General features: G+C 39.7%; 1 protein-coding gene across 1 annotated transcript; it reads left to right on the plus strand.

Annotated features, from left to right (window-relative positions):
* Positions 1-3,026: 3,026 nt before the first annotated feature.
* On the plus strand, positions 3,027-10,454 carry SOD2 (superoxide dismutase 2). The gene is made up of 5 exons (XM_082048088.1): positions 3,027-3,170; positions 4,052-4,254; positions 6,580-6,696; positions 8,439-8,618; positions 9,948-10,454. Exons 1-5 carry the CDS (start codon positions 3,142-3,144, stop codon positions 10,091-10,093), a joined length of 675 nt encoding a protein of 224 aa, XP_081904214.1. The 5' UTR covers positions 3,027-3,141; the 3' UTR covers positions 10,094-10,454.
* The last annotated feature ends 959 nt before the right edge of the window (positions 10,455-11,413 follow it).

Below are 11,413 nucleotides of genomic sequence, written 5' to 3' on the forward strand. Positions count from 1 at the left end.
TTTCCTCATTGTTCTGCATTGGCTTACACGGTTTTATTTGTACAAAGTGTATTTACTGTACTTGCTTTTTTTAGCTTAATTTCTTCCTGTCTCAATCCTATCTGATACAGCTTTTGCCAAATACCTGAAGTTACAGGTGTGCACTGTCATACTAATTTCAGGCTAACCTGACAGTGCTTATTCTAAAGGTTTTTCCTTATTGGCAGATAACAGAGAAAGGGGGGGAAAAAAAGAGAAAGTTAATAAAACTAAACCTTAGAGTTGGAACCTGGCTTTTACAAACTCCGAAAAGCTAGAATTATCCCACAGGTAAATATATAAATTAAATTACAGAAGGAGTTAGTAATTCAGCCTCTTAAACCAGCTATATCTCCTGTTGTTGTTAAAGGCCACCCTGAGGGAACTGACTTCTTAACAGGTGCAGAGAATGAAAAAAATACCTTTAAGCGCATACTTTTATTGTTCAGTAGCAATGAGCTACAGATTTCTCAGAACCTGAATTTCTGGTTGTTATTTTATCTACTAGTTTAGTGATGGTAGCATATAGACAAGGAAGTGAAAAAGCTCTGACTTTTAAGCACTGTTCGAAGGGAAGATAAAAGTACTTAGCAATATATTTTCAGGTAGACTTAAATCTGGTTTGAACATTTTTCTTACCTGTGAATCTTGTAATTGCCAGATGAGTAGTAAAATAATCTCATTTGTAGCCATTAAAAACAACAGTAAGTAACTTACAGCTTGGAATTCAGTGTGGAAACAGACTCTTGTTCTGAAAGCAGTATTTCTCCAGAGTTCTAGGACATTAATTTGTTTTGAATTTACAGTTAAATTCCTAGATCGTAGAAGGGTTTCTGTGGTACCATTAGCATCTGCAGTAGTGCAAGACAAATGGATGTAAATAAAACACTACTAGGTGCTGTCATCTGTGTTGGAGACGTGCTAGTGCATGTACTGCTGCTGTTTTAATTTCACTGCTTTCACTTAAATGTATTAAAACCACTAAGTAGTTGTCACTGGAAGGCTAAATTCCGTTTGCGCTACCTGGTTGTTTTTTGAACATGAGCCCTTGGGGCCAGAGAAATAGTAGTTAACAGCTGAATGCGTGAGAGGGAAGTGGCAAGTATCTATATAAAAAAGTACCAGCATCTGGCACACAAAGTCATTTCTAGCTTACAAAAATCCATGATGGTGGTGTAGCTCTGTAATTGCTGGTGATTTATACTTGGTCTTAGTGTCATATTGTTTGATTATCCATAGCATGTGTATATGTACATCCTAGATCCTGTACATGGTAGAAATAATACCTTAAGCCTAAAATGCTAGTAACAGACTATAACATTGGCTTTATCTGGTGATATAGATGGTAAAAATCCCTGTGAAATATGTGGTCATGGTTCAAATCAGTCTGAAACATGAAAGCAATTCATGCCAAGAAAATGGTAGACATCTTTTTACCTAGTATAAGGAATTAGAAGGGTGTAAATAAATATCTGGAGTTACAGTAATTGCTATTAATTGTGCTAAGGTTAAAAAAATGCATAGTTTACAGGTGACAGCATGCTACTTAAATTTGGCAGTTATTATAGAACTCACATGTCTTAAATACTCCTATAAGGATGGTTTTCATTTTCTTAAGAGTGTGTGGTGCTTAATTTTTAAGTAGTAAAAAAGCTTAAAGAGCTAAAAAAACCTTAGAAATACAAATTTTACCCTCAGCCTAGAAGTTAGCTTCACTTGTTGGAGAAAACTAATTGTAAGGCAAGGTAAGCAATTCCCCTTGACATTCCTTGCTTAGAGGGAGGGTGTCTTCTAAATAAGCAGGCTGGGGTGTTTTATTTGATGATTTTTTTTTTTTCCTTCCCCCAAAATGAAAGCAATCGAGCAATTGTACCAGTTAATAACAAAATGCATCATATAATTTATGTGTTTCATGGAATACTTCCTGCAAATCATTAGTGTATTGCAATATAATAATACACACAGAAATACTAAAACCTGTTATATTCGTGTTCTTGCCTTGCTGTCAATGCCTATATTATGACATTTAGTAATCCTGAATGTAGTTAGTTCATTTTAGCAGATGACATTTTGTTGATCAACAATAAATACTACATATTCCTCTTTAAAATTAGGTGCTGCCAGAATCTTGCTGTATATGTTTTCAGGGGGAAATACTGTTTCCAAAGCTCCTGTTGATTTTGGACAATTCACCTTTTATTGTGTTTATTGATGAAGCAGTTATTTTCACTGCTCAGATTCCAGAGAGTAGCACTGGCTGATGGGTGTAACTACATTAACGTGGTTTTCCAAGGTCTGTCGAGAAGCAGGGGCATGGACACATGCTGCTGTGTGGGCTGAGATCCCCACATTCCCAGTGTGAGTCTCTCCAGATGGGTTTCCTGGAAATTTCCAAGACAAGGTAATTTATTTGATTTCAACAAGGTTGTTCAGACCTAACCCCCACTTAATTTTTTGGGTGTTTTTTATGGTCTGGTAAATGTGAGTTCTGTAAGATCTTCGAATATGTATGTTTTATTCAAAAAGACAAACCCAAAAAAGATTGATTATTTTGTGGTAGCAGAGATGTTTTCCATACAATTCTAATTTTACTTGCTGTTTGTCTTCTCTGCAGTGTGCCTCCTGAGGGAGGAGTTGAGTTCTCACTGACCTTTCTGGAGAACCAGTTTTTAATTGGTCTTTGAACTTATTTGTACTCATTTTACCGGTTATTTTATCTGATGGGGTTAAGGTATCCACATTAAATTTTCAGAGCTTAACATGGCTGGTTTGTGCTGCCAGATCCTCTCCACTGCCCACAGGCAGAAGCTCCCGGCAGACGTTTTTCTGCCTGGTAGAGGCTCCTCAGGGCCTCCTCACCTCGGCTCGCAGCGCTGGGTTTTAACATAACGGCTCTATATAGTGGTTCTGTTTATAATATTGTGATACATACTTCTTATTTTTTTTTTAATGTAATTTTCTTAATGTGAAGAAATACGGTGACTGCACCACTGTGTCACCTGCGACTCGGGGAAACTCAGCCCCCTGCGCTGCCCGCCCTCGGCGCCGCCCTCCGCGCCGACAGCCCGGGCTGCGGGGCGGCCGCAAACCCTGTTGCGCCGTCGGTGAAGCGAGGGAGCCGCCATGTTGTGCCGCTTCGCCTCGGCGGGAAGGTGAGGACGCACCGCGGAGTGCTGGGGGGAGTGTAATGGTGGGCAGAGCTCAGCAGCGTGAGGCGGCGGCCGGGCCGCCCTCGCCCGCGGCGGCCGAGCGGGAGGGGAGGCGGCGGCGGGGTCGCCCTTCAGCGGCGCCCCGCCATTTCGAGAGGAGGGAGGTCGCGGCGCTGCCGGCTGCTCCGCAGGGCTCGGCACCTGGCAGGGCGCTGCCAGAGCTTTGCTGGCCAGGGCCACCGCACCCGGCCGCTCGGCACGGCCCCGAGGGTTTCGCTCTTGGTTTGTCTCTGCTTTATGCCAAGGTCACCACCGAAATGTACAAGGGCCTCAAGAGCTGAGTTTTCTCCTGGCCCAGCGGTTCTGCTTTTATGTTTCATGACAAGTGCGAGATGTTGAAGCGGGCAAGGATGACCACAACCTGCGTGGGGTTTTCAGCCTGTTTATTTTCTGGTACGGGGACCTTGTGGATAGTAAGGAAAAGGCACTTCAGGGACATCTTGGCCTCTGTTTTCAATCGATAAAGATGCGGTGAAGCTTTGAATGTTAGCACGTTGCTGCTGGCTCTCCGTTCCTGCACCCATCTTTGCTGTGTCTGGGAAGGCGGGTGACACTTCGCACGGGCTTGGGGGGCTCCGTTTGAGAAGTGGCAGCTTTACATTGCACAGCCCTGCATCTGTGACCTTTATGTGAATTCATCTTTGCAATTAAGCTAGAGTGTGCTTGCTTTGAGCTCCTGAAAAATGGTAGTTTGACTTCTTGACCTTAAGATACCACTCCATATACTCAAAGCAGCTGATTGTAACAGTCGTGCTTATAGTCTGCTTCAGTGGTAAAGCCCAAGTACTGAATAAGACTGCTTTCTCCTGTGTTTTCTCTTCTAGAAGCAGCACCAAGTTGATAGCACCATTGGGCTGCTTGGTCTCCAGGCAAAAGCACACTCTTCCTGACCTGCCATATGACTATGGTGCTCTGGAACCTCATATTAGTGCAGAGATCATGCAGCTGCACCACAGCAAACATCATGCCACCTACGTGAACAACCTGAATGTTACGGAGGAGAAATACAAAGAGGCGCTGGCAAAAGGTTCGTATATACACAGTCAACACATGAGGCAGAAGCTAGTTGATGTAGATGATACAGAAGGAAAAAAATGGATAGTCCTTCATTCTAGGGGAAATAGTTTATTTTAGAAGTTTTGGGTTTTTTGGGTTACCTAATTGAAGCTTTTTTTTTTTTCTTTTTAATAAAGAGAAGTGCTATTAGGAATGAGCTTTCATTGTAAGCTTCAGTGGTGCTGATAATTGGAAGCTAGGTGTAACTAAAAAGCATGATTTCTGTTCTTCGTAGTGCTGTAAAACTATAAGACAATTCATTGTTGTGGCTTTAGTCCATATTTACATTAGTAACTTGAACCAAAGACTGAGTCAATAGGAAACTGCAGTCATTTTACTGTACAAATATTTTTTAATGAAAGGCTAGTAACAAATTTATACGAAGTAAAATTTGTGCACCTTGATGGTTTTTACATCAAATACTTTGCTGAATCTTGCAAAATAATCTTAGTCACCAACAAATGGAGGTAAGACAGATGTGCAGGTAAGGTATACGACACCCAGTGAAGAGATCTGAATTTGGCTGTCATATCATTGGGTCACATTAAGAGGTCGTAGGTTGCGTGCCAGTGTGAGACACAAAAATGTCTGTCAAACCATCATGGGATTTTTTTTAAGATCTCAGATTGAATCTTGAGATATGCTGACTATTGTGAAAACTTTACAGTTGTTCTAGCAGTGATACACAGAAACACATGAAATGCTTTTTTCAAATCTTTCAGTTTTTCAGTGGGACTGATGAAAGTATGTGATATAATGTGTGTGAGGAAGGTAGAATATTTTCTGAGGTTTTTTTTTCCTATCATTATTATCTTTCTAAGGATCATCATTTTATCTCTAATAAGTGATTACTTTATAGACTGATCTCTGTGTGGTTTCCAGGTGATGACACACTGTAATTTAACTGCCTGGGTTTGCATGAAAGTGAGAATTGTCAGTTTCTGAGCCAGTGTGCTTGAATAGAGAATGTTACGTATGAAAGTGTAGAGATTTTCAAGTGCCTAAATAAACCTAAAATTAATTTCTGCAGTCTAAATTAATGAACTAATGAGATTTGGTTAAGAATCGGTTACTCAAGGTTGGCTGCCAGCAGTAGCTCCAGGAAGGACCTGAGGGAACCTGAACTGTTAGAAATCAGTGTATCTGCTGCTGATGTTACTAATGCTGTTTAATGAGCAAGGTTTCAGCCACTAGTGGAGGCAGAATTTCTGGTTAGCAGAAACATCTGCAGTATTGTAGATGCTTTGAGGTATTTTTCAAAAATACTGTACTTTGGTAGTGTCTCATTGCTAGCTGTTGGAAATGGTCTGTCTAGAGGTAGAAGTTAAGCTTTCCTTATGGATTTTGCAGGCATTATTTTGCAAATGGGTAATGTATTGGTGATGGCCGTGCATGTCAAAGCAGGCAAATATTTGCTTGTGATATCTGTGTGTGTGTGTGTTTTGGTTTGGCCTTTTTTTTCTGAACTGGTATGCCAGTATATTGTGTGTAGTATTTTGACCCTCAGTAGAAAAACTTCTTGTAGTATTTTGACCATCAGTAGAAAAACTTCTAAGGCTGGGCTTCATGAAAAGGGAATGTCTGAATGACCACCTCAGTCTCTCAGTATTGTCATTCTTATTCCGTATTTAAAAACTGAGCATAATAAAAAATCTTTTCTACACTGCATTTCATTGTTGGGTTACAGAGCACATCTAATCACTAATATCTCTTCTGGATAACAGATCCTTGTCAATGGTTTTTGTTCAGCAATAGAAAGTAAAGTTTTTTCTTCAGATCATCTTTAACATCTTCCTCACCTATCTATATCTGCTTAGAAAGCTCAAATAAAAGCTGTTCTGAGTAGAGTTGACTTAAGTTGTCAGCTCATTTGAAAATGAGTGTGCACTTTTGTGAGCTCATGGATGAACAGTGTTCTTGTCTTGTAGTCTTAACATGGAGCAATTTACAAATGCTGAGTGCTTAAAGTGTCCTGTCTCTACTATTTGCTTTATTCTGCTCTAGAATGGTAGTAGATCTTATATGTGTGGTCTGAGTTGCCTGATAAGTGCAGTATTGCCAGATCACATATAATTACAGGATAAGAAAAAGTCAACGATAAAGAAATCTTTAATGTAGTTTATGTCAGTGACTAAAATATGATTAACAGTCACAAACCTTTTCCATGGACATGTTATAGACTAGTAAGACTTGAAAGATTTTGGAGATCGATGGAGGCTTAATAGCAACTTAGTGACTACTGTGGTGATTATTATGTTTTTATTTATCTGCGAATTTTTATCTTGTGCATCCTTAGGTGATGTTACAGCTCAGGTATCACTTCAGCCTGCCCTGAAGTTCAATGGTGGGGGTCATATCAATCACACCATCTTCTGGACAAACCTTTCTCCTAATGGAGGAGGAGAGCCTAAAGGTTAGTGCTTGTTACTTTATTGTGTCAATTTTAATTAACTAGTAAAACTGATGATAATTTCTCTTTTTCAGAGAGTAAAGGATCTTTATTTTTCAGAGTTAATTTGCCTGTCTATATGTGACAGTTATTCCAGGTCTGAGGACTTCAGTGTTTTTCAGGTGCAAGCCAAGAACATGAAAAGCTAGCCCTGTGCTAAGTATTTTTAATTTCTAAGTCTAATTGTCTACACTGCAAAATACTTGGCTGTTGCTGCGTGTTGTCCTTTCCATCTTAATATGAGAAAATAGTTTTTCAAAGCTATACTTATTAAGTTGTCATATATGTACTTGCTTCACAGAAAAGGAAGAAATGTGCTGCAGACCGCCCAATGTAGTGACTGGGTTTATCCTCTAATTTTAAATAGGGATAGTTTAGCAGTTAAAGCCTAAAGGAAGAAATCCCCTTTGGGAGGATAGCGTAGTGGTTTCCTATAAGTGACCTGCAATTAAAGGTAAAGGCTCTATAATACAGGCCCCACAAAAGCTGTTGTGATAAACTTGAGGGTTTCTAAATGAGGTTCATATGCCTGTCTGTAAATTGGTGGCTTTGAGATGCTTTGTACTGCAGTGGTCATAGGTGACATCTGCTTGTGACTTTTGACTCTGCCACGGAAGTACGAAGATGCCCTGAAGATGGCCCAGTTAAGACTAGAGCATAAAGTTTTGAGGCTGCGAAGCTGAAATTTCAACAAGCAGTTCTTATACTAGTGCATTTCTGATAGAGCTTGTTTTTAGATGACGTTATCAGAAAAGATGCTATAAAACCGTGATTTTTGTTTCCCAGTTTCTGTAAAGTTTTTGTGGAAATCAGTAAGTTTAAAATGGCATCTTTCAGTTTCAACTGAACAGTTCAAGGCTTTTATAGGAAGCCTGCTAAAGCTTATCTTAAGATGCACTTCAGCTATCACCAAGCGATTTTCAAGACCATCTTCCTGAAGGTGAAAGGAATGAAGAATTCTCTAGCATTGCACTGTGTGAAGTATTCTTACGTGTGTTAATTAGAGAGAAGTGTAGATACCTTCAGGTTTTGAGCAAATACTTAAATATCTGAAAACTGCTAGTGTGCTGGGATGTAGGGGAAAGGAAGTAGTTTGAAAGTGCATTGTTACACTAAAACAATTCTAGTTTCTGTCCCCTGTGGCCCAGCACAGGTTAGTTTAACTGTATAATAAAGAAGGGATCTAATCACAGGGCCTACTTAGCCATATCAAATAGACTACTTAATTGTAGAAGCAGATGTAAATCTTAAAACTGAGAGAAGTGGTTAAATACCTCTTGCTATGTGTAGGCTCATTATATTGATGTCAGAAATGTCCAAATATTTCTTTGTATGAAGACAAAGAAACGGCAGCCCCTTAGTGTTGTCCTTTTAGATATGCAAACTAGCTCTTTACCTTCTTTCCTGGTCCTCCCCGTGACTTTCCTTTTCCTTTTAGACTAGAATATAAATTCCTGAATGTCCTGTTGGTAGCACCCTGACTGTGGCATTGAGAACAGCATGTTTGACCACTGCACTGATTTCTTGCTTGTCCACTTAAGCAGGCTGGGACAGAACAATGCAACTACTCTGTTTGTCTAGACATTTCCTTCTCACAGAGCCCAAATGCTTCTGCTACTCTTTCCTTCTATTTCCAGGTGATATCTGGAAATTGAAACATGTTCAGTATCTGACCTTCTGTTGATTTTTTGTCTGTTTTTTTAAAGGAGAATTGATGGAAGCCATCAAACGTGACTTTGGTTCCTTTGCAAACTTCAAGGAGAAGCTGACAGCCGTATCAGTTGGTGTTCAAGGATCAGGCTGGGGGTGGCTTGGCTATAACAAGGAGCAGGGACGCCTACAAATAGCAGCTTGTGCAAATCAAGACCCTTTGCAAGGAACAACAGGTCCAATTTCTTTTGTTCCCCTCCACTTCTCTCTTTATAGATGTCTTAGAAAAGTATATGAAATCTGAAAAGGGCTTTGTGGCCAAATGCTGAGAAGTTGTTGCTGGATAAATAGGGCTGGAATACTGAATGTCACTACTAGCAGGAGTGAAAAACAGTTGCAATTTTTAAAGCAGCATTTGTAAATCAGGACTTAGAAACGGTAGACAAAGAGCAGTAGGGCTTAAGGTCTGTCTAGGCAAAGGGGAACTAGATGGGGCATATTGTTGAAAGCACTCTTTCTCAGACAATAGTTTTAGTTTAGGCTCCTTTGGATTATTTTTGAGTAACTGGAGTAACTTGCCTATGTTGAGAAAGATTAAACCTCCTGCCTTTAGACTGTTTTCTCTAGCAGAGACACTACTCACAGAACTGTCAGTGTAGGTCAGACAGCAGGAGGGGGGAAGGTGAACATAGTAACAAGGGTTACTGGTAGGCTGGGTTTAAAATGGAAGGCTTATAATCTGCTTCCTTAATATTGATAAGGAGCAGTGAGTGTCAATTAAATAAGCCTTGGATGGGGATAAATTACGCAAACAGCGTAATGCTGGCCTTATCACTTTTGAAGACATTTTTACATGCTTAGAGAGACATGGCAGTGACGGTGGCATGCTGGACACCCTCCAGAGAAGGAGAAGCTCATGGCCAATGACAGTCCTGCCTGCGGTGGCTGTTTGTCCAAATTCTATTTCAGATATCTTAAAAACATGTTCTGTAGAATTCATAGGGAAGGGCAAGGACTTTTATGTATTGCTTTTCAGTAAGGAAAAAAAAAAAGGTATAGGAACATACAGCATAATGTGGGTAAATATCACCCACCCCCATGAAAAATCTCCACTAAAAATTTAGTGAGAAGGATATTTTAGCACGAAAGCAAGGAAAATAATTACATACTTAATTAAGAACTTGTGATTAAAATATATTGAAGCAAACTGGCATGGCAAGCTACTCCCTCATGGTGTAACTTCCGATGAAAATGCTTTCGTAACTGTGCAAAAGATGTAAACCTTTCAAAAGTTTCTTTACCTGGTTTCAGTTGTCTTCAAGGCAGTTCTAGAGTATTCATAGATGTTTATCTTGATCAGCTCTTTCAATGTATACAATATATGTGTATGTGGAGAGCAAACAATTCTGTGAAATGTTGCAATAGGCACCTGTGTGCTGGAGAGCTCTTTGTCTTCCTGCAGATAAAGGGTCAGAAATTGGGTACAACTTCAGGATGCAATATAAGACTTTTTACATGGAAAGCATGATAAATTTACAAAATTTATCCTCCGGTTTCTTTTACAGGCCTTATTCCTTTGCTAGGAATCGATGTATGGGAACACGCTTATTATCTTCAGTATAAAAATGTTCGACCTGATTATTTGAAAGCCATCTGGAATGTGATCAGCTGGGAGAATGTATCTTCAAGATATGCAGCTTGCAAAAAGTAGAGTGGAATTCTTGCACAGACTACTGAAATGTCACCACTTGTACTCTGATTCCACTCTCGTAGTAGTGCCTGTGGCTTACAAATGAATTGCTTTCGTGCACACCAAGTTTGTCCAACAAAAGCATTTCATAATCAAGCAAAGTGTTTGCTTGTTTAATTCTGTGAGATGTATTTACTTAGATTTTTGAAGCTTTACACTGTTGTGCATCTAAGGAAAATACTTTAAATAATCTTTTCCATTGCATATAGATCACTTTGCTGAAGCTTAATGAGGTAATGGATTTCCTTGTTGCACTGAAATACCTAAGTGGAAACATGTACTTCATGTTGCTATAAACAAATAAAAGAAGAACCTTCTATAACTGTCTACAAAAGACTCATTTTTAGTGATAGCTGGTCCACTCACTTACTTGATATGAACATGACTGGAGAAGAGAAATGCCTTTTGTAATTTGTTGCGTTACGGGTATGGAACTTTCTTACAGATTAAAAACGAGAAATGGGCCTTGCTGTGCCTGCCTGGCTTGGCTGTCTGCACTCATCCCTGCTCCTTCCTGGGTCTCTTAAGTGAGATCTTCATTTATTGCACTGAGGCTGTTAAGTGTTACCTTGGACAAGAGATTCCAATACTGGGTCAGCCTAAATTGTTCTTACAGGGACTGAATGACAGCATGTGATTCTCAGTTCATACTAGCTGCTCAAGCGTATCCTAAAACATCCTTTAACTCAAGAGATTGATTAGGTACATATTTCAGGTGTAAATTGTCTCTGCATAGCTGTGTTTGTTCCTGAAGCAGCTGTAACATGTTAATGCTTGAGGTGGGAATGAAGTACTGTCTGGTGTAAAGGAGCATGCCCAAAAGGTCTTGAAAAATACAAAAAATAGCTGGTGTGTGGTTTGTTTTGTTTTTTTTTTTTTTTACCAATTTTGTTGCAAGTATTTCAGACTGGATGCTACTGGACATTCATAGTACCTTGTGTATCAGTTTTCTTTGAGCTTTTTTGGTATAGTCCTACAAGTTCAGGATGGATTCTCAGGGAAACGAGGACTAGGCTTACATTACCATACTGCTGTGCTTCTGTTTTGAAGTAGCAAGCAAGATTAAAGGGAGAAGTGTTTATAAAGAAAGAAAGGCCTTTCATTAGCAGATGCAGGGGGAGAAGATACCATGACCATAGGAACAATTTTCAGTAGCTAAGCAAAGCTGTGACTGGTGGAAGATCTTTGTTGCAAATGAAAGTGAGTTGTGCAAACATGGCTGATTTCACCTGTAAAGTGGTTTTTTTTTTTCTACCGTGGAATATTTTTTTCTCTAGGCCC

This window comes from Streptopelia decaocto (genome assembly GCF_964273445.1).
Source record: "Streptopelia decaocto genome assembly, chromosome: 3".
Lineage (NCBI taxonomy): Eukaryota > Metazoa > Chordata > Aves > Columbiformes > Columbidae > Streptopelia > Streptopelia decaocto.

Bases quoted from the DNA above. Each gene is read 5' to 3' on its own strand.
- SOD2 (XM_082048088.1), top strand. From the start codon at position 3,142: ATGTTGTGCCGCTTCGCCTCGGCGGGAAG. The intron at 3,171-4,051 runs GTGAGGACGCAC...TTTCTCTTCTAG, and splicing joins CGCTTCGCCTCGGCGGGAAG to AAGCAGCACCAAGTTGATAG. The intron at 4,255-6,579 runs GTTCGTATATAC...GTGCATCCTTAG, and splicing joins CAAAGAGGCGCTGGCAAAAG to GTGATGTTACAGCTCAGGTA.